This window comes from Ovis aries, chromosome 7 (assembly GCF_016772045.2).
Source record: "Ovis aries strain OAR_USU_Benz2616 breed Rambouillet chromosome 7, ARS-UI_Ramb_v3.0, whole genome shotgun sequence".
In the NCBI taxonomy this organism is placed as follows: domain Eukaryota; kingdom Metazoa; phylum Chordata; class Mammalia; order Artiodactyla; family Bovidae; genus Ovis; species Ovis aries.
Genome location: NC_056060.1, coordinates 22,858,909 through 22,884,735, shown reverse-complemented (window position 1 = coordinate 22,884,735; position 25,827 = coordinate 22,858,909). Strand labels below are relative to the sequence as shown.

At 42.6% G+C, this 25,827-nt stretch overlaps 1 protein-coding gene, 1 pseudogene and 3 gene segments (V, D, J or C); all 5 read left to right on the top strand.

Moving 5' to 3' along the window:
- Window positions 1-25,827, top strand: part of LOC121820038 (uncharacterized) — a 234,431-nt gene that overhangs the window by 48,820 nt on the left and 159,784 nt on the right. The window lies entirely within an intron of this gene.
- LOC132660164 (T cell receptor alpha variable 18-like) lies at window positions 253-3,350 on the top strand. The segment is given in 2 exon segments: window positions 253-439; window positions 572-3,350. Coding segments are annotated over 2 exon segments (534 nt in total).
- Window positions 12,800-13,632, top strand: LOC132660165 (T cell receptor alpha variable 18-like; annotated as a pseudogene).
- On the top strand, window positions 14,850-23,143 carry LOC132660169 (T cell receptor alpha variable 19-like). The segment is given in 3 exon segments: window positions 14,850-14,996; window positions 15,254-15,448; window positions 23,030-23,143. Coding segments are annotated over 3 exon segments (330 nt in total).
- Window positions 23,125-24,056, top strand: LOC114115784 (T cell receptor alpha variable 20-like). The segment is given in 2 exon segments: window positions 23,125-23,248; window positions 23,415-24,056. Coding segments are annotated over 2 exon segments (393 nt in total).

The window sequence follows — 25,827 nt, the reverse complement described above, 5'->3', positions numbered from 1 at the left end:
AAGCTAGAGATACCGGTACCGTGCAAAAAATTATGGAAGTAATAAGAGAATATTCCCCAAGCACGCTGATGTTTAGGACTCTCTTCTTAGGGTCCTGTCCCATTCTCCTGTATGTAATCCCACAAACTTTTATCAGGAGGAACAGGCCAGACTAGACTTTAGTGCAATTTTCACGATCACCACCAGAGGGCGGGGCTTCCTTCAGATGCGGTTCCTCACTGTATTCAGGAGCTGGTTCCCCTTGCCTACTTTGTAGCCACAAGACAGAATATTGCTGCAGTACAGAAAGCGGCTTTCAAATTCTGAGTGAGGAGCTTCTGTAACATCCAGATGGAGACTAGATTTGTTAGACTGATGTATTCCAGGGAACAAGGATCGTTTTCTTTTGCGAACATGCATCCTGTCACTCACTCAGTTCTTCTGATCATCTTAGTATTAGGTAAGTAACATTTTATTCTAAATGTTAATGATTTTTCACTTTCTTATAATTATGGGTAAGTTTTGTTTTTCTTCTCTGACTGAAAACTCTCCTCCTGTACATTTCTGTGATAACAAAGTGATTTTCTTATAGGAGGGACCAATGGTGACTCAGTGAACCAGACAGAAGCCCCAGTGACTGTCTCAGAGGGGGCTCTCATGACCCTGAACTGCACTTACCAGACTGCTGGTTTTTCTCCCTATCTTTTCTGGTATGTCCAGCGTTTCAACAAAGCTCCTCAACTCCTCCTGAAGGGCTTAACAGCAGACAAGAAGGTAGAGCATGAAGGTTTTCAGGCCACTCTTGTTCAGAGTGACAGGTCCTTCCACCTGCAGAAACGGGCAGTGCAAGCATCAGACTCGGCTGTGTACTACTGTGCTCTGAGTGACACAGTGACACAGGGCTGCGGGGGAGCTGAGCACAAACCCAGAGTGCAGATGGGGCTCTGGCTGTGGGCAGCCCTGCGAGGGGTGTTGTTTCTCTCTCCAGAGGTACTGTCAAAGCACTTCCAGCTCTGATACTCAGAAGTGAGGACATTGGAATTCTTGGACTGCCCTACAGAGAAATCTGGGGCAGGACAGTGTAAAGAGGAACCTAAGCGCTTTTCTCCCAAAAGGCCTGGTTTCAGCCCATCCACATTTCCCCAGATGGCATAGAATCTCTTAAAGTGACATTAACTCTTCAATGACAATTCAGATTATATATGCTGAACTATCTCATAATGTGTTAAGGAAAATTCCAGGGCACATTGTTAATGGATGACTGTGTGATCTGGAGGCTAGTCTCTGGTTTTTAAAATTCAGGCCATGATTGTGTATTCAGCTGAGTTTCAGTGCAGACACTCCATCTTCAGTGACTGGAGATTTATTCTCTCTTTCCTTGACTTTTCCATAGCTTCTGGTTGCTCTAGAAATGCTGCTGCCTAAGTAAGTTCCAGGAGGAGAGTTTCTGAGAAGATATTCCTTCTGTCAAGGGCCCTGTGGATGAGAGCACCCACTCTAAATATCGCAGGTGGTGTGTGTATTGTTTGTATTCAAACTAGGTACAGGATATTCTCTTTCTTAGTAACCTCATCTCAGGGAAATGAATGCCAAAGAATGTTCAAATTACCATACAGCTGCACTCATTTCACCTGTTAGCAAGATTATGCTCAAAATCATTCAAGCTAAGCTTCAGCAGTACATGAACCAAGAATTTCTGTTGTAGAAGCTGGGTTTAGAAAAGGCAGAGGAACCAGAGCATATCCAATTTCTGCTGGATCACAGAAAAAGTAACGGGATTTAAAAAATCTACTTCTGCTTCATTCACTACATTAAAGCCTTTGACTGTGTGGATCACAATAAACTGTGGGAAATTCTTAAAGAGATGGGATAGCCAAGAAACCTGTATGCAGGACAAGAAGCAACAGTTAGTGCTGGACATGGAACAATGGACTGGTTCAAAATTGGGAAAGGAGTACGTTAAGGCTATATATTGTCACCCTGCTTATTTAACTTATATGTGGAGTACATCATGTGAAATGCAGGGCTGGATGACTCATAAGCTGGCATCAAGATTGCCAGGAGAAATATCAACAACCACAGTGGTATGTGGATGATTCCACTCTGATGGCAGAGAGTGAGAAGAAACTAAAGAACCTCTTGATGCAGGTGAAAGAGGAGATTGCAAAAGCTGGATTAAAACTCAGCATTAAAAAACTAAGATTACATCATCTGGTCTCATCACTTTATGGCATATAGATGGGGAAAATGAGGAAACAGTGACAGATTTAATTATCTTGGGCTTCAAAATCACTGCAAATGGTGACTGTAGCCATGAAATTAAAAGATGCTTGCTCTTTGGAAGAAAAGTTATAACCAAACTAGACAGCATATTAAAAAGCAGAGACATTACTTTCCCCACAAAGGTCCATATAGTCAGAGCTATGGTCCCCAGTAATCATGTATGGATGTGAAAGTTGAACCAGAAAGAAGGCTGAGTGCCAAAGAATTGATGCTTTCTAGCTGTGGTGTTGGAGAAGACTCTTGAGAGTCCCTTGGACTGCAAGGAGAGCAAACCAGTCAATCCTAAAGGATATCAACCCTGAATATTCATTGGAAGGACTTATGTTGAAGCTGAAGTTCCAATATTTTGGCCACCTGGTGTGAAGAACCGATTCACTGGTGAAGACTCTGATGCTGGGGAAGATTGAGGGCAAGAGGATAAGGAGGTGGCAGAGGATAAGATGGTTGGATGGCATCACTGACTCAATGGACGTGAGTTTAGCAAACTCCGGTTGACAGTAAAGGACAGGGAAGGACACACAACACCTGCAATATTTACAGAGTGAGCTGCTCTGATCCACAGGGCCCTTCAGAAGGACTATCTTGTCAGGAAGCTCTCTTCTTGGAACTTACTTAGGCAGCAGCATTTCTGGAGCAACCAGAAGGGATAGAAAAGTCAAGGAAAGAGAGAACAAAGCTCCTGGCGTGCTGCAGTTCCTGGGGTTGTAAAGAGTCAGACATGACCTAGGGACTGAACAGCAACAAAAACACAGAGAATTAATTCATCAATCAGTCATATTTCAGACACATGGAAAAAGTGTTTATGTACTCTTACAATCAGTTATCTTGGCAGCAGAGTGAGCTCTTTCACCTGCTCAAGAAACTAGAGAAAGTGTCACCCCCTCCCGAAGCGGGAGCATCTCCCCACTCCTCTGCTCAGGAGCAGGAATGCGGAGCCGCTTGGGTCACTGCTCTGCGTCTCTGATACAATCATGCCCAGTGCACAGAGAGTCCCTCTGCATCTCTGCAGGCTGAACTCCTGTCTGCACCTTCCGGGAGCAGACTTTCTGGAAGGACAGTGGTGGGCACAGCAGGTGGGAAGAGATGTATGTTTTACTGCTGGGCAGTCTGTGAGATGTGGCCAGGATACTAATCATTGTCATTTCATAATTTATAGGCGTGCGTGAGTTGCTAAGTGGTGTCGGACTCTTTGTGACTCCGTGGACTGTAGCCCAACAGACTCCTCTGTCCATGGAATTTTCCAGGCAAGATACTGAGTGGGATGCTATTCCCTTCTCCAGGGGATCTTTCTGACCCAGGGACTGAACCCTCGTCTCCTCAATTGGTAGGCAGATTCTTTATCACTTAGCACCTGGGAAGCCCAATTTGTTGGCACAACTACTTAAATGCAGAGTTTAATAGTTATAGTAGTTTTACAGTCTTGGCAGATGTACTCACCATCATCACTTAGGGAGAATCTGGACACCCACCTGAAGGTAAGCACTGCCTTCCTCCCTGACATCCTGGAGTCCTGCACACTGGGTGCTGGCCACCTGTGCACTGGGGGTTCAACATCTTAGTAAACAGACCTAGAAATGGAGAGGGGGATGAAAGAACACAAACAAATCTTAACGGTGGGGAATCACAAGTATTCTAGCAGGTTTTATTTCCCTGGTGGTAACTCATCAGTTCTCTGCTTTCGGTCTGATCCCTCATTTCACGTACTGCGGTCCAGGCTAGTGGGAGTACAGACAGGGCATAGGATTTTTTTTTTCTTTTTTTGCTTACCTACTCCTCAATCAACTGAAAGCAAATTGAGGTAGGAATTGTGTCTGATTTTGGTTTCCACATTGTAGAAAACCCTGTAACTTTCCAGAATGAATGCTGAGGCTAGGGATTCCTGAAAATGCACAAGTTTTATGAGAATCTAGGTGATCTGCGGAGCCAGAGAGTCCTGCCAGCATGATAACTTCAACTCAAGATGCTAATTTTAGGTGGAGGGTTGGTTCAGTGAGTAGGACTCTGCACTCACATTGCAGGAGGCCCAGGTTCGATCCCTGGTCAGGGAACTAGATCCCACACGCCTAAAATAAGACCTGGCACAGACAAAAAACAAACAAAAAGAACAGCTCAGCAAACAGATGCGCATTAAAAAAGATCCCAGTTTTGGTAAGAATTAACAAAATTCATTTTAACTGGTGAGAAAATATCTGTAGGTGAAAAAGGCACATTTGAGTGTTCTTGATTCATCTGACTGAGTCACAAGCCATTGTTACTGGATTGACAACATGGCCCTGAGAGCCCATGTAAGGCAGCCTTCCAGCTGTCTGCAGCCACACGCTCCCAAGCCTTAGAATGGTGTATGTCAGCAAAGAACAATGGCAACAATTCTTACCATAATATAGTCAGACTTTGCATAAAATAAACCCTATCCTAGAGAAAATAACAAGCTATGAAATGACCCCATTAAATCTTCTGCTGGGTTCACTTCACTAGCACAAATAATTGCACAATAAACTAGACAAAGAGGCTGACAGGCACTGAGCAAACAGTTCTTTCCACTGAGATTCCTGAATCCCTAATAAAACAAACAAACAAACAGAAGACAGATAAATACCACACACATGCCTCAGGAATGAAGAGTGCCTGGCTAATATATGAAGCATCTAAACTTGACATTCTTAAAAAAATGCTTAGTTGAATTAAAGCAAGAATGTGACAAGAGGTAAAAAGATGCTTCAAGAACCAGGTTACCTAAGTAAGGTCACCTGTTCCTCATGAGGCTAAAGGGGTAAGGTTTCTCTCCTCCAAGGATGGTCCAACTCCCCGCCTACTCTCCCCCCCAACACCTGCCTTGTGCTTATCTCTCTCTCTCTCCTTTTTTGTCAACATTCCTCCTCTCCTGTACAGAGGTCCACAATTTTTAGGTATTTCAGGATCTCCGTTTTCCTATTCTGTCTCAATCCCACAATGAGACAGCTGCACTATTTTTGGTAAACCCCTCATGCACTGGTGCCTGGAAGCTGCCTCCATGAAGGAAGTTGGGCAATGTTAATGCTCATCTCATCTGTTTTCCTTATCTCTGTGCTCCCTGATGTTCAAGGTGCAAAAATAGTTTTCCAATGGAAGATCAACTCTGCCATTATCAGTGAAAAAGAAGTCACATATTATATTTTTATTGTGTTTTACAAATCTGTCATTCCATGATAAATCAGGATAATAACCTTATCACTTAACTACACATTATTTGACACCTGCCTTAGATAACATTTTCTCCATGGCATGTTGACAGAGTCAACATGAATATCACTACTTCAGAGAAATGACTTGGGTTGAGGAGGAAACACTTTTCATACAGAGGGATCCTTCTCTGACCCATGGGAATCACAGACACAAGGAAGGAGCCTCTGACTATTCCATCTAGAAATTGTGACTGGGGTTTCTTGTAAAGCTAGAGATACCTCTACCATGCAAAAAATTATGGAAGTAATAATAGAATATTCCCCAAGCACGCTTATGTTTAGGACTCTCTTCTTAGGGTCCTGTCCCATTCTCCTGTATGTAATCCCACAAACTATTATCAGGAGGAACAGGTCAGACTCGACTGCGGTGCAATTTTCATGATCACCACCAGAGGGCGGAGCTTCCTTCAGATGCGGTTCCTCACTGCATTCAGGAGCTGGTTTCACTTGCCTGCTTTATAGCTGCAAGACAGAATATTGCTGCAGTACAGAAAGGGCTCTCAGTTTCTGAGTGAGGAGCTTCTGTAACATCCAGATGGAGACTAGATTTGTTAGACTGGTGTATTGCAGGGAACAAGGATCGTTTTCTTTTGCGAACATGCATCCTGTCACTCACTCAGTTCTTCTGATCATCTTAATATTCAGTAAGTAATATTTTATTCCAAATGTTAATGATTTTTCACTTTTTTATAATTATAGGTAAGTTGTATTTTTCTTTTCGGGTTGAAAACTCTCATCCTGTACATTTCTACTGTAACAAAGTGATTTTCTTGTAGGAGGGACCAATGGTGACTCAGTGAACCAGACAGAAGGCCCAGTGACTGTCTCAGAGGGGGCTCGCATGACCCTGAACTGCACTTATCAGGCCACATATTCGACTGTCTATCTTTTCTGGTACGTCCAGCATCTCAACAAAGCTCCTCAAGTCCTCCTGAAGGGCTTAACAGCAGACAAGAAGGTAGAGCATGAAGGTTTTCAGGCCACTCTTGTTCAGAGTGACAGGTCCTTCCACCTGCAGAAACGGGCAGTGCAAGCATCAGACTCGGCTGTGTACTACTGTGCTCTGAGTGACACAGTGACACAGGGCTGCGGGGGAGCCGAGCACAAACCCAGAGTGCAGATGGGGCTCTGGCTGTGGGCAGCCCTGCGAGGGGGTGTTGTTTCTCTCTCCAGTGTGCTCTGCTAGAGGTATTGTCAAAGCACTTCCAGGTCTGCTCCTCAGAGCCAAGGACCTATGAATTCTTGGGTTGCCCTACAGAGAGGAATCTGGAGCGGGACAGTGCAGAAAGGAACCTAAGAGCTTTTCTCCAGAAATGCCTGTTTTCAGCCCATCGACATCCCCTCAGATAGAATCCCTTAAAGTGAAATTAACTCTTCAATGACAATTCAGATTACATATGCTGAAATATTTCACAGTGTGTTAAGGAAAATTCCAGGGCACATTGTTGATGGATGACTATGTGACCTGGAAGCTAGTCTCTGGTTTTTAAAATTCAGGCCAAGATTTTGTATCCTGCTGAGTTTCACCTGCAGACACTCCATCTTCAGGGACTGGAGCTTTATTCTCTCTTTCCTTGACTTTTCCATCCCTTCTGGTTGCTCTATAAATGCTGCTGCCTAAGTAAGTTCCAGGAGGAGAGTTTCTGAGAAGATATTCCTGCTGTCAAGGGCCCTGCGGATGACAGCAGCCCACTCTGTAAATATCGCAGGCGTTGTGTGTATTGTTTGTATTCAAACTAGGTACAGGATATTCTCTTTGCTAATAACCTCATCTCAGGGAAGTGAATGCCAAAGAATGTTCCAATTACCATACAGTTTCACTCATTTCACATGCTAGCAAGATGATGCTCAAAATCCTTCAAGCTAGGCTTCAGCAGTACATGAACCAAGAATTTCTGTTGTAGAAGCTGGGTTAGAAAAGGCAGAGGAACCAGAGCAGACCCAATATCTGCTGGATCACAGAAGAGCAAGGGGATTAAAAAATCTACTTCTGCTTCATTGACTACATTAAAGCCTTTGACTGTGGATCACAATAAACTGTGGAAAATTCTTAAAGAGATGGGATACCGAAGAAGCCTGTATGCAGGACAAGAAGTAACAGTTAGTACTGGACATGGAACAATGGAATGGTTCAAAATTGGGAAAGGAATACGTCAAGACTATATATTGTCACCCTGATTATTTAACTTATACGTGGACTACATCATGTGAAATGCAGGGCTTGATGACTCATAAGCTGGAATCAAGATTGCCAGGAGAAATATCAAGAATCTCAATGGTATGCAGATGATTCCACTCTGATGGCAGAGAGTGAGAAGAAACTAAAGAACCTCTTGATGCAGGTGAAAGAGGAGAGTGAAAAAGCTGGATTAAAACTCAGCATTAAAAAACTAAGATTATATCACCTGGTCTCATCACGTTATGGAATATAGATGGGGAAAATGAGGAAACAGTGACAGATTTAATTATCTTCGGTTTCAAAATCACTGCAAATGGTGACTGCAGCCATGAAATTAAAAGATGCTTGCTCCTCAGAAGAAAAGTTATGACCAAACTAGACAGCATATTAAAAAGCAGAGACATTACTTTCCCCACAAAGGTCCATATAGTCAGAGCTATGATTCCCAGTAATCATGTATGGATGTGTAAGTTGAACCATAAAGAAGGCTGAGTGCCAAAGAATTGATGCTTTCTAGCTGTGGTGTTGGAGAAGACTCTTGAGAGTCCCTTGGACTGCAAGGAGAGCAAACAAGTCAATCCTAAAGGATATCAACCCTGAATATTCATTGGAAGGACTTATGTTGAAGCTGAAGTTCCAATATTTTGGCCACTTGATGTGAAGAACAGATTCACTGGAGAAGACCCTGATGCTGGGAAAGATTGAGGGAAAGAGGATAAGGAGGTGACAGAGGATAAGATGGTTGGATGGCATCACTGATTCAATGGACGTGAGTTTAGCAAACTCTGGTTGATAGTAAAGGACAGGGAAGGACACACAACCCTGCAATATTTACAGAGTGAGCGGCTCTGATCCACGGGGCCCTTCAGAAGGAATATCTTGTCAGGAAGGTGTCCTCTTGGAACTGACTTAGGCAGCAGCATTTCTGGAGCAACCAGAAGGGATAGAAAAGTCAAGGAAAGAGAGAAGAAAGCTCCTGGCATGCTGCAGTTCCTGGGGTTGTAAAGAGTCAGACATGATCTAGGGACTGAACAGCAACAAAAACACGGAAAATAAATTCATCAATCAGTCATATTTCAGACACGTGGAAAAAGTCTTTATGTACTCTTACAATCAGTTATCTTGGCAGCAGAGTGAGCTCTTTCACCTGTTCAAGAAACTAGAGAAAGTGTCACCCTCTCCCGAAGCGGGAGCATCTCCCCACTCCTCTGCTCACAGTCAGGAATGCGGAGCCGCTTGGGTCACTGCTCTGCGTCTCTGATACAATATTGCCCAGTGCACAGAGAGTCCCTCTACATCTCTGCAGGCTGAACTCCTGTCTGCACCTTCTGGGAGCAGCCTTTCTGGAAGGACAGTGGTGGGCACAGCAGGTGGGAAGAGATGTATGTTTTACTGCTGGGCAGTCTGTGAGATGTGGCCAGGATACTAATCATTGTCATTTCATAATTTATAGGCATGCGTGAGTTGCTCAGTGGTTTCTGACTCTTTGTGACCCCGTTGGCTGTAGCCCAACAGGCTCCTCTGTCCATGGAATTTTCCAGGCAAGAACATTGGAGTGGGTTGCTATTCCCTTCTCCAGGGGTTCTTTCTGCCACAGGGATTGAAACCTCATCTCCTCAATTGGTAGGCAGATTCTTTATCACTTAGCACCTGGGAAGCCAAATTTATTGGCACAACTACTTAAATGCAGAGTTTAGTAGTTATAGTAGTTTTATGGTCTTGGCAGATGTACTCACCGTCATCACTTAGGGAGAATCTGGACACCCACCTGAAGGTAAGCACTGCCTTCCGCCCTGACATCCTGGAGTCCTGCACACTGGGTGCTGGCCACCTGTGCACTGGGGGTTCACATCTTAATAAACAGATCTAGAAATGGAGAGGGGGGTGAAAGAACAAAAATAAATCTTAACGGTGGGGAAATACAAGTATTCTAGCAGGTTTTATTTCCCTGGTGGTAACTCGTCAGTTCTCTGCTTTTGGTCTGATCCCTCATTTCATGTACTGGGTTCCAGGCTAGTGGGAGTACAGACAGGGCATAGGATTTTTTCTTGTTTTTGCTTACCTGCTCGTCAATCAACTAAAAGAAATTTGAGGTAGGAATTGTGTCTGATTTTTGTTTCCACATTGTAGACATCCCTGTAAATTTCCAGAATGAATGCTGGAAGCTAGGGATTCCTGAAAATGCACAAGAGTTTAAGAGAATCTAGGTGATCTGCAGAGCCAGAGAGTCCTGCCAGCATGATAACTTCAACTCAAGATGCTAATTTAGGTGGAGGGTTGGTTCAGTGAGTAGGACTCTGCACTCACATTGCAGGAGGCCCAGGTTCGATCCCTGGTCAGGGAACTAGATCCCACCCGCCTAAAATAAGACCTGGCACAGACAAAAAACAAAGAAAAGAAGAGCTCAGCAAACAGATGTGCATTAAAAATGGACCCAGTTTTGGTAAGAACTAACAAAATTCATTTTAACAGGTGAGAAAATCTCTGTAGGTGAAAAAGGCACATCTGACTGTTCTTGGTTCATCTGACTGAGTCACAGCCATTGTTACTGGATTGACAATGCGGCCCTGAGAGCCTGTGTAAGGCAACCTCCCAGCTGTCTGCAGCCACACGCTCCCAAGCCTTAGAATGGTTTATGTCAGCAAAGAACAATGTTTTGACTTCTTACCATATTATAGTTAGACTTTGCACAAAGTAAAACCAATCCTAGAGAAAAGAACAAGCTATGAAATGACCCCATTAAATCTTCTGCTGGGTTCACTTCACTAGCACAAATAATTGCACAAGAAACTAGACAAACAGGCTGACAGACACTGAGCAAACAGTGCTTTCCAGTGAGATTCCTGAATCCGTAATAAAACAAACAAACAAACAGGAGACAGATAAATACCACACACATGCCTCAGGAATGAAGAGTGGCTGGCTAATATATTAAGCATCTAAACTTGACATTCTAAAAAAAATACTTAGTTGAATTAAAGCAAGAATGTGACAAGAGGTAAAAAGATGCTTCAAGAACCAGGTTACCTAAGTAAGGCCACCTGTCTCTCATGAAGCTAAAGGTGTAAGGTGGCTTGTCATCCAGGGTCCAGGGCCCCAAAGGAGGCCCCTTCAGGGAGGTTTACCAAACTCATTGAGTCTTCTCTCTTTACTTACAGATCAGTACTCAGTCCAAGATTCACAGTGACGCCTCCCCCCACCTCTTTGCCCTCATCTCTCTCCCTCTCTCTCTTTCACCCACATCCCTCCTCTCTGGTACACTGGTCCACAAATTTCTAGGTTCCTCAGGATCCCCAAAATATTAGTCCATCTCACAGTGAGACAGTTGGGCCATTTTTGGTAAATGCCTCATGCACTGGTGCCTAGAAGCTGCCTCCGTGAAGAAGGCTGGGCGATGTCCTGGCTCATCTCACCTGTTTTCCTCATCTCTGTGCCACCTGATGTCCAGGATCCACAACTTGTTTCACATATTTTGTCCAGTTTTCTAGTTGGAAGGTCACCTCTACCTTTATCAATAAAAAGAAGTAACAGCAATTTACTTTTTAATTTTACAAATATGACATTTTATGGTGGATAGGGGTAATACCCTGCTCATTCAACCACACATTAGATGAGATCTGCCTTAAGGGATCTGGTGGCTCAGATGTGCAAAGAGTCCACCTGCAATACAGGAGATGCAGGAGACTCTGGCTCAGTCCCCGTGTTGGGAAGATCCCCTGGAGGAGGGCATGGCAAGCGACTCTAGTATTCTTGCCTGGAAATCCCATGGACAGAGGGGCCTGGCAGGCTATAGTCTCTAGGGCCACAGCGTCAGACACAACTGAGCAGCTGAGCAGAGCACAGGGCGCAGGGGCAGTTACTGGTCACTCAGCCGCACGTTATTTGAGACCTATCTGAGACAATGATTCCTACATTATGCAGCATTCCAGCATTCCAGCAGCAACTGAGCTGTGTCTAGGGGATGAACAGAGCTAATCAGGTGAAGGTCTTGGGGACAGGAGGGAGCGCTTTCCATGCAGAGTGGTCCTTCCCTGACCCATGAGAATCATGGACACATTTGTAAGGAAGAAACCCTCTGACTATTCCTCCTACAGATTGTTAACTGGCATTATTTGCAAAGCTAGAGATACCATACCACACAGAAAATCATGGATGTAACAATGGAACGTTTCCCAAAGCGTGTTTGTGTTTAGGGCTCTCCTCTTAGAGTCCTGTCCCATCCTCCTGTGTGCACCCCACAACTATCATCAGGAGAACTAGGCCAGGAGTAGGTCAGGATGAGGACAGTGAAAAAGCTGGCTTTAAACTAAGCATTCAAAAACTAAGATCATGGCATCCAGTCCCATCACCCCATGGCAAATAGATGGGGAAACAATGGCAACAGTGACAGAATTTATTTTCTAGGGCTCAAAATCACTGCGAATGGTGACTGCAGACATGAAATTAAAAGACACTTACTCCTTGGAAGAAAAGCTATGACCAAATTAGACAGCATATTAAAAAGCAGAGACATTACTTTGCTGACAAGGTCCATATAGTCAAACCTATGGTTTTTCCTGTAGTCATGTCTGGATGTGAGACTTGGACCAAAAAGAAAGCTGAGCGCTGAAGAATTGATGCTTTTGAATTGTGGTGTTCAAAAGAGAGCCCCTTAGCTCTTGAGAGCCCCTTGGAATGCAAGGAGATCAAATCAGTCAGTCCTAAAAGAAATCAGTTCTGAATATTCACTGGAAGGACTGATGCTGAAGTTGAAGCTCCAATACTTTGGACCCCTGATGCGAAGAGCCGACTCATTGGAAAAGACTCCGATGCTGGGAAAGATTGAAGGCAGGAGGAGAAGGGGATGACATAGGATGAGATGGTTGGATGGCATCACCGACTCAATGGATATGGCTTTGAGCAAGCTCCAGGAGCTGGTGTTGGACAAGGAAGCCTGGCCTGCTGCTCTCCATGGGGTCGCAAAGAGTTGGACACGACTGAGTGACTGAACTGAACTGAGGTCAGGTATGACTGTGGTGTAATCTTTAAGATCACCACCAGAGGGCGGGGCTTCTTTCAGATGCGATTCCTTTTTGTATTCAGGCGCTGATTTGACTTGCCTACTCTGTACCCGCAAGACAGATGACTGCTGCTGTGCAGAAAGGGGTTCCCAGTTTCTGAGTGAGGAGCTTCTGTAACATCCAGCCGGAGACTAACTTTGTTAGATTTGATGTTTCCAGGGAACGAGGACTGTTGCCAGAATGTTTTCTGCCACTCACTCAGTTCTTTTCATCTTCTTAATACTTGGTAAGCAGCATTTTATCGTAAAATGGTTTTTCACTTTCCTGTGATAACAGGTAAGTTGTATTTTTCTTCTCTGGCTGAAAACTCCTCCTGTACATTTCTACTGTAACAAAGTGATTCTCTTGTAGGAGGGACCAATGGTGACTCCGTGAACCAGACAGAAGGCCCAGTGACTGTCTCAGAGGGGGCTCTCATGACCCTGAACTGCACTTACCAGACCACGTATTCAGATTTTTATCTTTTTTGGTATGTCCAGCATCTCAACAAAGCTCCTCAATTCCTCCTGAAGGGCTCAATGACAAACCGGAGGCCAGAGCATGAAGGTTTTCAGGCCACTCTTGTTCAGAGTGACAGCTCCTTCCACCTGCAGAAACGGGCAGTGCAAGCATCAGACTCGGCTGTGTACTACTGTGCTCTGAGTGACACAGTGACACAGGGCTGCAGGGGGAGCTGAGCACAAACCCAAGGGGAGCAGGAGGCTGAAGTCAGGAAGAGGTATATTCTCTCCTTGATCAGAATTTAGCTTACATTTAGAGTTTTTCAGGAAAACCAATCAAGCTCAGTCTAATCCTAGAAACTCAGTAGGTTGGAAATTACTCTACAGGGATAAAAGTGTGGATGTCAGTCTTATAGAAGACCCAAGCTCCAATCCCCAGAAGCACCCCTGTTCAGCCGGAAAGATTCCTCTCTTCTCTAGACTGACTTTTTAAAAAAAATCTATTTTTCTCATAAAGTAAGATGGATATTAGATGCCACCAAATTAATAATTCATTTAGAGAAAAGAAATAGATGATTAAAAGCTGCATCAGCTGAATCATAATCATAAACCAACACAGAGGTACCAAGCAAATCACACACCAGTCTGCACGTGGCTGAGACGTAACGCTGTTGAGGTGCTGTTTCCAGTGGAAGCCTTTGAACTGGAGCTGCTGCAGCCGTGGGATGAAAAAGCGTTTGTGACTTTTGAGTGGCTGTGTTTCTTGTATTATTCATCTGTTTATTTAGTTTTGGTTCATCTGGGTCTTTGTTGCTGAACTCGGGCTCCTCCAGCTGCAGTGAGTGGAGGTCACTCCTCATTGCAGCGCGGGGGCGTCTCAGCGCCATGGCTTCTCACTGCAGAGCACAGGCTCCAGGGGCACGGGCTCCAGCAGAGGCGGCGTGAGGGCTCAGTAGGTGCGGCGCGCAGCCTCTAGGGCTACATTTCTGATAGGAGGAAATAATACATGGTCTGGTGAACTCGTACTCATTTTGACTACAGGGTGGATATTTAAAAGCAAGATTATCTTAGCACGCATTATTGATGACTGTTCGACACATACAGCTGGACAAATGTTGTCCACCAGGAAACTTGCTACGATTGTGTTAAACAGACAAGGAACTTTATCCAGCGCAAATTTCCCCAGAAACCCATGCCTTGGAGGGTAGGAAGAAAAGTGATGATGATTGAGAGTAAACAGTTTTATCTTCCTGTATGAAAGAAAAACTTGCCAGCTTATTTCACTGTAGATTTGGGCTGCAGATCCCTCCCCCCAAAAAATAGCTATACAAAAATGGATGACTATTTGTTCTCAGAGGTCACTATAATCATAATAAATTGTTTTTGTCACAAAACGTATGTCTATCCTAGATGCATGAATATGCCTGCAGCCCTGATGTAATTGTTGTTAATTTAATTACAGCATGGCAACCCACTCCAATATTCTTACCTGGAGAATCCCATGGACAGAGGAGCCTGGTGGGCTACAGTCCATGGAGTCACAAAGAGTCAGATATGACCGAGTGACTTTCAAGTCTAAATGGGCAGGTTACAGTCACCAAGCACATCAACGAGCCACGTCATGACACAGGCAAGCTGACGTCAGCCAGTCACGCTTCCTGCTCTGGTGCAGAAGCACCTCACAGCTGAGTCTCTGTGCGTGTGCCAGGCAGGCACAGGTCAGGCACCTCCATCCGGATTTGAGAGGGAACACAGAGCATCTCACTCAGAGGAAGAGCGTCCAGCATGGGGCTCCCTGGCCTGCTCAGAGCTGTCATAGCTTCTGTCTGCCTTGGTAAGGCTGGTAAGGACGACCGCAAACAGACTCAGCTCTGCTCAGCTCCCATGTGTAGAGGTAGGGATGGTTATTATTGTCTGTTGGGGTTTAGGAGAGTTGGTTAACTGGCAGAGGAATGAGAACTCTTAATCGTCTGTTCCTTGAAACCCTCTGAGTTCCACCAGGAGAATCAGCCTCTTCCTTTCTGTCTCTCGTTCTCTCTCATATATATATATACATACATATATATATGTATTTTTTTTTCTTCTTTCTAGGATCCATCATGGCCCAGAAAGTAACTCAGAATCGGTCAGAAATTTCTGTGCTGGAGAAGGAGGATGTAACCTTGAACTGTGCATATGAAGCTAATAGCTATACTTATTATTTATTCTGGTACAAGCAACCACCAAGTAGGGAAATGATTTTCCTTATTCATCAGGAGTCTTACAATGAGCTGAATACAACAAAAGGTCAGTATTTTTTGAACTTCCAGAAAGCAACGCACCATCTCAGACTTCCAGCTCGAGGACTCCGCCGTGTATTTCTGTGCTCTGAGAGACCACAGTGATGCCACTGCCTGAGGGAGCCCCACAGAAACCTCAGATGTTAACATGTGGAGTCCCCCAGCTATGAACAGCTTAGTGAGATTCTCGGTAAGGACAGGAGAAGGTAGAGGGGTTAGAAGTGAAAACCTCACTGTAAGGAAAATGCTATCTTTGGCTCAGAGAGCATATCTCAAAGTGTCATTCATCAAAAATACCTTTATCTTAAATTCTTTATCTTGCAGAAGATTGTTTGCCAAATTTTTTTTTAAATTTTAAAATAGTGACTTTATTAAAGTATGAAATTTGACTTTAAAAAATTCAATAGAATTTGACGAAATCTGCATCTGAGTTGTCAGAGTTTTAGGTTCACTGCACAAATATTTATGCATTGCTAAGTCTGGCCATCATTGTGGATCTGAAATATCTCTGAAAGGACACTTCTTGGACCCTCCCTGTGCCCTGCCTCACCTGTGCCATGAATGACTTGGAATGATGTGCATAGAGTAACTGTTACCACAAATCTTCACCTGAAAGAGAAATGAAACCCTACAGTTTGCTCAGAACTAACCTCATCACCTGGTCACATTCCCTATGTGTGATTACAAAGTTATGTATGTGTAAGGTAGAAAAAAGAATATGCAAAGAAGAAATGCTAAAGACAAAATAACTCACCAATTTTACTAGTAAAAAAAAAAAAACTCTATTAGAGATTCATACCTTATAGGATATTTCTAGTCTGAATTTTTACCTGACAGTATATTGTGAAATAATTATTTCACAACATATTTACAGGTCAACATCACACATTCTAATGGCAATATTCCAATGTGTGATTTTATCATACTTTTGTGCTAATTCATTTTACTAGCTTTTTAGATTGTTTTACTCACTGTAGTAAACAATACTGGAATAAACACAAAGGTATTTGGTGGTTTTCTTGACAACTCCTAGGAGTTTAATAGGAGTTTACCATTGAATCTTTCTGATGTGGCTCCCTGCTCATTTCTGTGACCCCGGAGAACAGAGCATTTTCACTCTGCAATTACTAAACAGTCATATTTTCCTTGTCTCACAAAATTCTTTTATACTAAGGCTTTGCTTTATACTTTAGTCCCAATTAACTCCAGATGGCTTCAATTTTGGATGATTCTGCACTGCGTATGTGCAGAGTAGCTGGCATATAACATCTAAAAGAGTTGAGTCTCTGCACTGTTCCTTGGTGATACTAGGTGGGAATTAACCTAGTAGATTTGCTTTCATCTGGAATTCCAAAAAGGAAGATACTCTTCCTTGTGTAAGGATTTTCTATCCCTATTGTACAAATAACAATAATCTCAATAAAGAGCAACTTTCCAGAAAAGAAAGTGTGTGTGTGTGTGTGCAACGCACATGTGTGTGAAGGAGAGAGAGATGAGAGAGAGACAATAGACTTAATAGCCAAGTCATCAAGCGATTAACAGTTAGAAGAGTTGAATTTTGTAAAACGTATTGGAAAGAAGAAAGTAAAGTCATCTAGAGACCAACTTTAAATGAAGAAAATAGATGTAAGCAGTTTCAAGGAATAAATCAAACACGTGAAAGAAAAAAAAATGTATCTTAGAATTGACTCTTTGCAATCCCATGGACCGTAGCCCGTCAGGCTCCCCTGTCCATGGGATTTCCCAGGCAAGAATACTGGAGTGGGTTGCCATTTCCTTCTCCAGGGAATCTTCCCGACCCAGGGATTGAACTCGCATCTCCTGCATTGGCAGTCAGATTCGTTACCACAGTAAAGTGAGAGAAGTTGTCATTGCAACCTAACGTGAGCTTCAAAGTCCTCCAGACTCCAGGGGAATATGTCAAACTCTCTGAGACAATCCTTTGAATCTCCTCTAACTTGAGGAAGATTCTTAGCCACTGTACCACCTGTGGCTAAATAGTCCCTATTTATTCTAACTCTTTAGTGGATTATCAGTTTTCTCATGTATCATTATTGTGCAGAATAGGCTAAGGAAAGTTAGAGTGGCTTATATATGTTTTGCAAGTATCTTCAAGCTTGTATTGAGGTCTCTCTCCATGTATTCTCATGTACTGCAGGCTGTCTTCAAAGCCCAAGACAAAAGGGATGTTGCAATTAATATGCTTTTGTGTATCTACATCTATATCTATAATTATGTATTGTATTTTTCAGTTGCTCAGTCATGTCCGACTCTTTGTGATCCAATAGACTGCAGAACACCAGGCTTCCCTGTCCTTCACTATCTCCCAGAGCTTGCTCAGACTCATGTCCATTGAGTCAGTGATGCCATCCAACCATCATCCTCTGTCATCCCCTTCTCCTTCAATCTTTCCCAGCATCAGGGTCTTTCCAATGAGTCGGTTCTTCGCATCAGGTGACCAAAGTATTGGAGCTTCAGCTTCAGCATCAATCCTTCCAATGAATATTCAGGACTGATTTCCTTCAGGATTGACTGGTTTGATCTCTTCGCAGTCCAAGGTACTCTCAAGAGTCTTCTCCAACACCACACTTCAAAAGCATCAATCCTTTGGCACTCAGCCTTCTTAATGGTCCAACTCTCACATCCATACATGACTACTGGAAAAATCATAGTTGTGACTATATGGACCTTTGTTGGCAAAGTAATGTCTCTGTTATGACTATAACTGTGAGCACCACAGGGTCAGGAAACCTGAATGCATTGTACATTACACAGTACATAGTGGTTACACAGCAAATATTGGTTGACTGAGAAAGAATAATTAATTCATAATTAATTATAATTCATAATTAATTAATTCATAATTAATTAATTCATAAAATCAACAGATATAGAGCTTCTCACTTTTGGATGCTGTTAGGTAATTGCAGATCTATTATTTCTTGCAGTTCATTTCTCATCAGCATAAGAATACTTCTGTTTATATGTGTCCTAAGTTCCCTTTCTGTTTGAACAGATTTTCTTCATATGGTACTATTTTCAGGCTTGCAATTAAATTAAATGGTTTCCCTCCTGTTGGCATAGACAGAGCCATCTTAATCACCTGAGTGAGTCTATAGTAAGGTATATAGACTTGTTCTCTTCTAAACTTGGAAGTCCCTCTTATCAGTGATTCTTCTAGGTTTCAGCCAATGTTAATGCACCCCTGTATTATCTCTTTCTGCTTTCATCTCTAGACTTTTTAATCTTCAAATTTTAGCCTCAAATATTTACTTGCTGTGGCTAAAGATATGAATCCTATTAAGCTAAGGATGGTAGTGGGCAAGGAGGGAGCAGTGGTCCAGAATGAAAGGAAGTCATAGTTACCTTAGTTCTCTTTGAGTCCCAGTACTTTCCCTTTCCATCGTAATTTCCAGGGTTCAAAGGAAATGACTTTGTGTAACAGGTATTCTCCACACACTAGATACTGCCCATGAGTACAACTGCATGGTGTCACACTATCCGTCTCTATTTACCTTTACCATTACCAGGACTTGTGCTGCTTCTTTGCATATTTTCTCTTTCAAATCTAAAGACCTAGTTTAGGGATAAACACTCCTACCACTGGGAGTCCTAGCCTAAGACAGGAAAAATGCCTTGTCTGTTTTTCTAGTTTCTGTTTTCAAGGCCTGACTTATTTTGATCAAGAACAATTTTAAGCTCCTGGATTCACAACCCTTAAGAAAAATTTTAGAAAGTGTTATCCTCAATTGTAGTATTTGTATTTAAAAAACTGGCTTTTAAAAGACTCTGCCCCTGGGACAGTAGAAAGAAGAATCACTACATCCTTGGAGAAATGAGCTGTTCGACCTTGGAATGCAGTCTGTGAAAACAAGGTCCATGGAAGCCTGTAATTTTCTCAAAAAGTAATAACAGAAAGAGGGAATTTTCATTCTTGGGATATTTGTGAAGAATATTCTCTTCTTCAAGAAACTCATGCTCAATTATAGGAAAGAAGTTATAGACAAGAAAGGAGATTCTGACTTTTAGTCAGTTTGATGACTTAAAGATTGACAGGCATTTTAACTTTAAAGTTAAAGAAATGTGAATGTTGGAAGAGATTACAGTTATCTTCAATCATAAGACAGATGTAACCATTATCTGAATCTATACTAGAAAGCATGCCCTATAATATACGGTAGAGGATTTCAGAGGCGATGAATTGAGAAGGGCTTGGCTTTTCATTACAATTTTAACTTTACTCTTTAGGTAGAGAAATCACAGTAAGTATAAAAAGGGAAAGCCACAGGTTCAAAGAACAAATTTTTTCTCACTCCCCTATGAGAAGTCTTCAATCCACATTTTGGTTATGTTGCTTTGAACTAGTTACTTGATAACAGCAAATAGGTAAAGGCTGAAACAAAGATGATGACACAGCCCCTTTAAAAATTATTTAAAAATATATACATTATAAAGGTTAACTCAAAATGGATTGTGGACTTAAATGTAAAATATAAAACTATGCAACTCTAAAAAAAACATAAGAGAAAAACTTCAGGCTTGCAGCTCAGTAAATCTTAGATCTGACACTGAAAGCATGATACACTCACACACACATGCACACACCAAACTGAATCAAAATTAAAAACCTTTCCTCTGTAAAAGACCCTGTTAAAATACGAAAAGATAAGTTACAGAACTGGGGGTGAAAGTGAAAGTTGCTCAATCCAACTCTTTGCGACCCCTTGGACTCTATAGTCCATGGAATTCTCCAGGCCAGAATACTGGAGTGGGTAGCCTTTCCCTTCTCCAGTGGATCTTCCCAACCCAGGGATCGAACCTCGGTCTCCCGCATTGCAGGTGGATTCTTTATCAACTGAGCTATGACGGAAGAAAAGGAGCCTTGGATTCGAACAGGTATTTCACCAAAGAGGGGATATACAGACTGCAAATCAGCACCTGAAAAGATGTTCAATATTAACCATCAGAGAAATGCAAATTGAAGCCACAATGAAATATCACTACACAAATCTCAGTGGGGCTAAAATAAAAAATGGTGATAACACAAAATTCTGGCAAACGTGGGAAAAACTCAATCACTCACAAATTGCTGATGAAGATATGAAATGATACGGGCATTATGGAAAATAGCTTGGCAGTTTCTCATAAAGCTAAACATGGAATCACACATTTGGATACTTATTCTAAATAAATAAAATATTTTATTCACATAAAAACTTGTACCTGAATATTCATAACAGCTTTATTCACAGCAGCCGAAATATGGAAACAACCCAGTGTCCCTCAGGGGTTACTGGCTAAGCAAACTATGGCACATCTATACCATGGAATGCTATTCAGAAATAAAAAGACCAACACGCTGGACACATACAGTGACTTGGATAGATCTCATGATTTTAGTACTTATGCTAAGTGAAAAAAATCTCATAGGTTACTTCTATGTAATTCCATTTCTAGGGCATTGTTGTTGTTTAGTGGATAAGTCATGCCTGACTTTTTGCAACCCCATGGACTCCCGCCAGGCTCCTCTCTCCATGAGATCTCCCAGGCAAGAATACTGGAGTGGGCTGCCATTTCCTTCTCCAGAGGCTCTTCCTGACCCAAGGAGTAAGCCTGCATTTCCCGCCTTGGCAGGCAGATTCTTTTACCATTGAGCCACCAGGGAAGCCACTCTATGACATTGCTAAACAAGAAAATTGTATGGATGAAGAACAGACTAGTGATTGTGTGGGGTTATTGATTAGGGAAAGGGGTCAGTGTGGCTGCAAAGGTGTGCATGGCCTCGGAAGCCTTGTTATGATGAAACAGTCGTGCATCTTGATTGTGGTGATGAACCTACATGTGATATCCATGAATACGTGAATCTGTACTTGTGTAACCTATACATGAGATATACACGAATATGTGAATCTGTACGTGTGTAAAATTGAATAGAGCTACACACACACGCGCACAAATGACTGTATGCAAAACTGGGGAAATCCAATAACTGAAACCTGTGGATTTTACTAATGTTAATTTCCTGGTTTAGATACCATGGAGGAGACCGGATAAAGAGTACCCAGAGCCTCCTTGTACATTTTGGAAACTTCCATGAATCTATTCAGTTCAGTCACTCAGTCATGTGATTCATAATCAAAAGTATTTTAAAACGACATGCAGTTTCCATAATGTTCACAACTGTAAATCACCTCTTGAGCTTCGTTACACATCCCTCATCCAGCTCCTGGATTCAGTAAGTGTCTGTTCTACAAAGAGCTCCTGCATTTATCTTGCAGTTATCTTTCTCATCTTCTTTCTGAGATACACATTCAGAAACAAAGAAAATCTGCCTTCTAAATATGATTGTAAGAGAGCTTGCCAAGTGTGGTTAAAATGAATTAAATCACAGGATGCTAAATGGATATAATTTAGTTCAACGACTTTTAAATCACTGAGAAATTACCAAATTTTCAAATAAAAAGTCTAAGAACAACAAACTCCAAACACTGTTACTGTAAGAACGTCTGTGCTGCTTCTTCTTTCTTGTCGCTGAGTGGGTAAAGGGTCAAGTGACATCAGAGCAGTGCGGGTGAGAGCTGATGCTCTTTTTCCGCATTGAAGCTGATGGGGTTGGGGCAGAGTGTGCTGTTCAGACAAGTCTTAAGAGAGCTCCTATAAACGGTGGTCAAGTCCACAACACAGACACACGTTCAATGACAAAATCCAGTGGGTGTCATAGACCCAAGCACAGTAAGCAACGCTAGTTTTGCTGTACTTGTCTTCTGCGACCTGCTCTGCCCTGCGACTTTCTGACCTGTCTGATGTCTATATCGGAGAGCTCTTCTTTCCCTCTGCCATGATCGCCCCTTCTGTTCTCCCAAGATCTATCAAGTTCTTGACCCTGAGTTTTAGTTATGCTTGGTGCCTGAAGCCAGGCATAAAGTTATTTGAAGAAATGGATTTCTTAACTTATATTCCCAATTCTCTGCCAAACAGGTTTCCAGTCAGATGCACAGCTGTTCTCTCCCTCTGCTTCCCTCAGCACTCTAGTCTCTTTACGGTCTCACTGTGAGATTCTTGTGTACCGTAGAGGGAGACGCAATCCATCACACCTATGCCACTGCTACTAAGTCCCTTCAGTCGTGTCTGACTCTGTGTGACCCCACGGACTGTAGCCTGCCAAGCTCCTCTGTCCATGGGATTCTCCAGGCAAGAATATGGGAGTCGGCTGCCATGTCCTCCTCCAGGGACCTTCCCGACCCAGGGATTGAACCCGTGTCTCTTGCAGCTCTTGCACTGGCAGATGGGTTCTTTACCAGTAGTGCCACCTGGTAAGCCCCATTACACTGATGCTTGGGCTCAACTCCTATAACCCTTGGTAGCAGTTTAGCTTTAAAGTACACTCAAGAAACAATGACATGATTAAAATTGCAGGCAGAGAAGGCTTTTCTGATTACTGAGTTAGACCTCCTATGTACTGTGGCCACCAACATAAAAGATGTCCCTCCCTCAATATTTGTCTTTGTAGGTGGCATAATTGGTCCTGTGAGATGTTTGTGTCTGTGACCACCAGGTGGCAGTGATTCCATTCCTTTCATTTTTCCAGTGCCTGAAAAGAAAAGCATGACAGCTACTAGAGGATTTGCTCATGATTGGCTGAGCCCAGAACAGAAAGGCTCTCCTGTACATTAGAGAAGAACTAAGACACAGGAGCAGCTCCTCAGGGGAGAAGATTTGGAATCATTAAGATTGCATCAAGAGTGAGACGGCAGGATGGAGAACATGCTGGAATGTGCGTTCGTAGTCTTGTGGCTGCAGCTTGGATGTAAGTTGCAGGTTAAGAGATGGGACCCTACGGGCACATTTTCCCAAAGACGGGGAGGAGAGAGAGAGGAGTTTAGACACTGCTCATCCCAGGCTTTGTGTTGGAACTTTGAAGTACTGCTGAACTGAAAGCTTTGTGTTGTTTCTGATTTTGTTTTCCTGAACAGGGTTGAGAGGTGAAGACCGAGTGGAGCAGAGTCCTCAGACCCTGAGAATCCAGGAGGGGGTTAGTATCAGTCTCAACTGCAGCTACACTGTCAGCAATTTTAGAGCGCTACAGTGGTATAGACGAGATCCCGGGAAAGGCCCCGAACTCCTCTTCCTTCTTTACTCAGTTGGGGATGAAAAGCAGGAAGAAAGACTGAGAGCCACCTTGTTAAAGAAGGGAAGTTCTCTGCACTTCGAAGCCCCCAAACCCGAAGACTCAGCCACGTACCTCTGCGCTGTGGAGACACAATGTCCCCAGGCACCTGCAGACTGTACCCAAACCCTGAAGCTGGGTCTCTAGAATAAAGGTGTCTTTGCTGTTTTCCTTCCTCCTGAGCACCCAGAGCCTCTTCCCAAGCGGTCCCATGGAGAACGAACTCTTGTGACGCAGCCAGACAGCAAGGATTACTGGGCATTCTGTCCAGGATCCTAGACAGTACCCCCCCTGTGCCCATGGGTCAGTCTGCTCTTTCAAACAGCCCAGAGCTCCCCTCGTGTAGATTCGAAAGGGATAGGGGTGGTATGGAGTCTTGGCCCCTTGAAAAGACACCACAGGAATCTACCTTCTTCCCTGAAATAAATTTTTTCACATTCTCTTGTAATAATCTGGCCACATGTCTGTAAGAGAATCTTTCCCATTTTAATACATTCTTGAAGGTCATATCTCCACCAGCCCTATTACTACATTTCTCTTCTCCTTAATAATCAGTTAGTTGACTGTATAGACTTACTGTCTCCATTTCTTCAAGTCCAGTCCTCCCCTCCTTGAACCTGACTTCTGTGAGCATTACTCTGAGAGATGTTCTCACTTAAACCAGTGGCTTTGGTGGTGATAAAGCCAATGATTATTTTTTAACCTTGTCTCATCTGAGATTCTCATTTTCTCATCCTTTTTAAAAATAAAATTTCTTTTTTTAAAATCAAAATAGTACTCTCATTTATTTACATAATCAAATAGCACTCTCTTTTTCTTCTCTCTCTTCCACATAGGCTATTTTTGCCTCCCCAGAGGAACCACTCTTTATTCTCAGGTGATGACACTGACATTTATCTCAACATTCAAAACGATCCTTGGCTTCCTCTTCTCTCTCTCTCTGTAACTGAGGTACAACACATATAATGAAGTGTATAGAACTGAAGCTTAGAACTCAATGAAGTTTCACCCTGGTTAATATCTACATGCATAGTATATATATTATATCTGGTTTTCTTCACTCAAAATAATATCTTTGCAATTCATTGGTGTCACTTTGCTTATCTCTTATTTGTTCTTTTTTTAACTGATGTGTAGAGTTCTTCTATATGAATATCTAACAATTTAGTTATCCATCCTCCCAGAAGTAGATATTTGGGTTGTTTGGATTGATTACTGTTTTGTGCTATTGTGAAAAGAGCTATGTGTGAGGGGAAAAAAAAAAAAAAAAAACACCAGATTTTTTTTCCTTCTTGTGTAGGGAAAAACCCAGCTCTGCCCTATTATGTCCTTCTTTCCTGTGAGTCTCCTTTACTACTCGCACAAAGCATTTCTGGTCAGCAAATGTGTTTTTTTCCCATACCAACCAATTCTCGGCAATCCCACCTGAGTATCCTATCATTCTTGTCAGTTCTGACACTTTCTACTTGAAAAAAGCATGACAGTCACAAGCCCAAGTGATCAGCAGTGCTTCTGAGCAAAAGACTGTAGATAGAAAGTTCCCCAAACAAGATAAAACAAAACCAAACCCTGGGCTCAATTAATTCGCTAGAGTGACTCACAGAACTAGGAGAAATATTTCACTTATTTTTACCTGTTTATTATAAAAGGCTATGATAAAGGATACAGGTGACTATCCAGATGGCAGAGGCGTGTAGGGTCAGGTTTGTGAGGGGAAGTGTAGAGCTTCCGCGTCCTCTCCAGGGACCACTCGCCCAGCACCTCTGTGTGTTCACCGACTGAAAGCTCTTCAGTAGGTCCGGGGTCTGGGCAGTGGTCCTACCAGGTGACTCCCCAGTTCTGCATTTTCATTTTAACTGCACCCCACAAATGATATAGTAAGTCCTACTTAACTGGCTAAGATCACCTATAAAATGTTGAATAGAATTTTTCTTATTCCCAAACTCAGAGGTAAAGCATTCAATATTTCACTGTGATTATTAATTATAGTGTTTTTGATAAATATTCTTTATTTATTTAAATTTATTTTTAAATGTGAAACCAACTTTCATTTCTAGAGTTAAGTGCTCTTAGGAATGTTGTTTTGTCCTTTTTACATAATGAAACATTGATTTGCTATTAGTTTATTGCACACTTTCCCCCCATTTTCCTGAATGATACTAGTATTCAACTTTTTCTTTTCCATGTTAATGTCAGATTTTGGTATCAAGATTGTAATG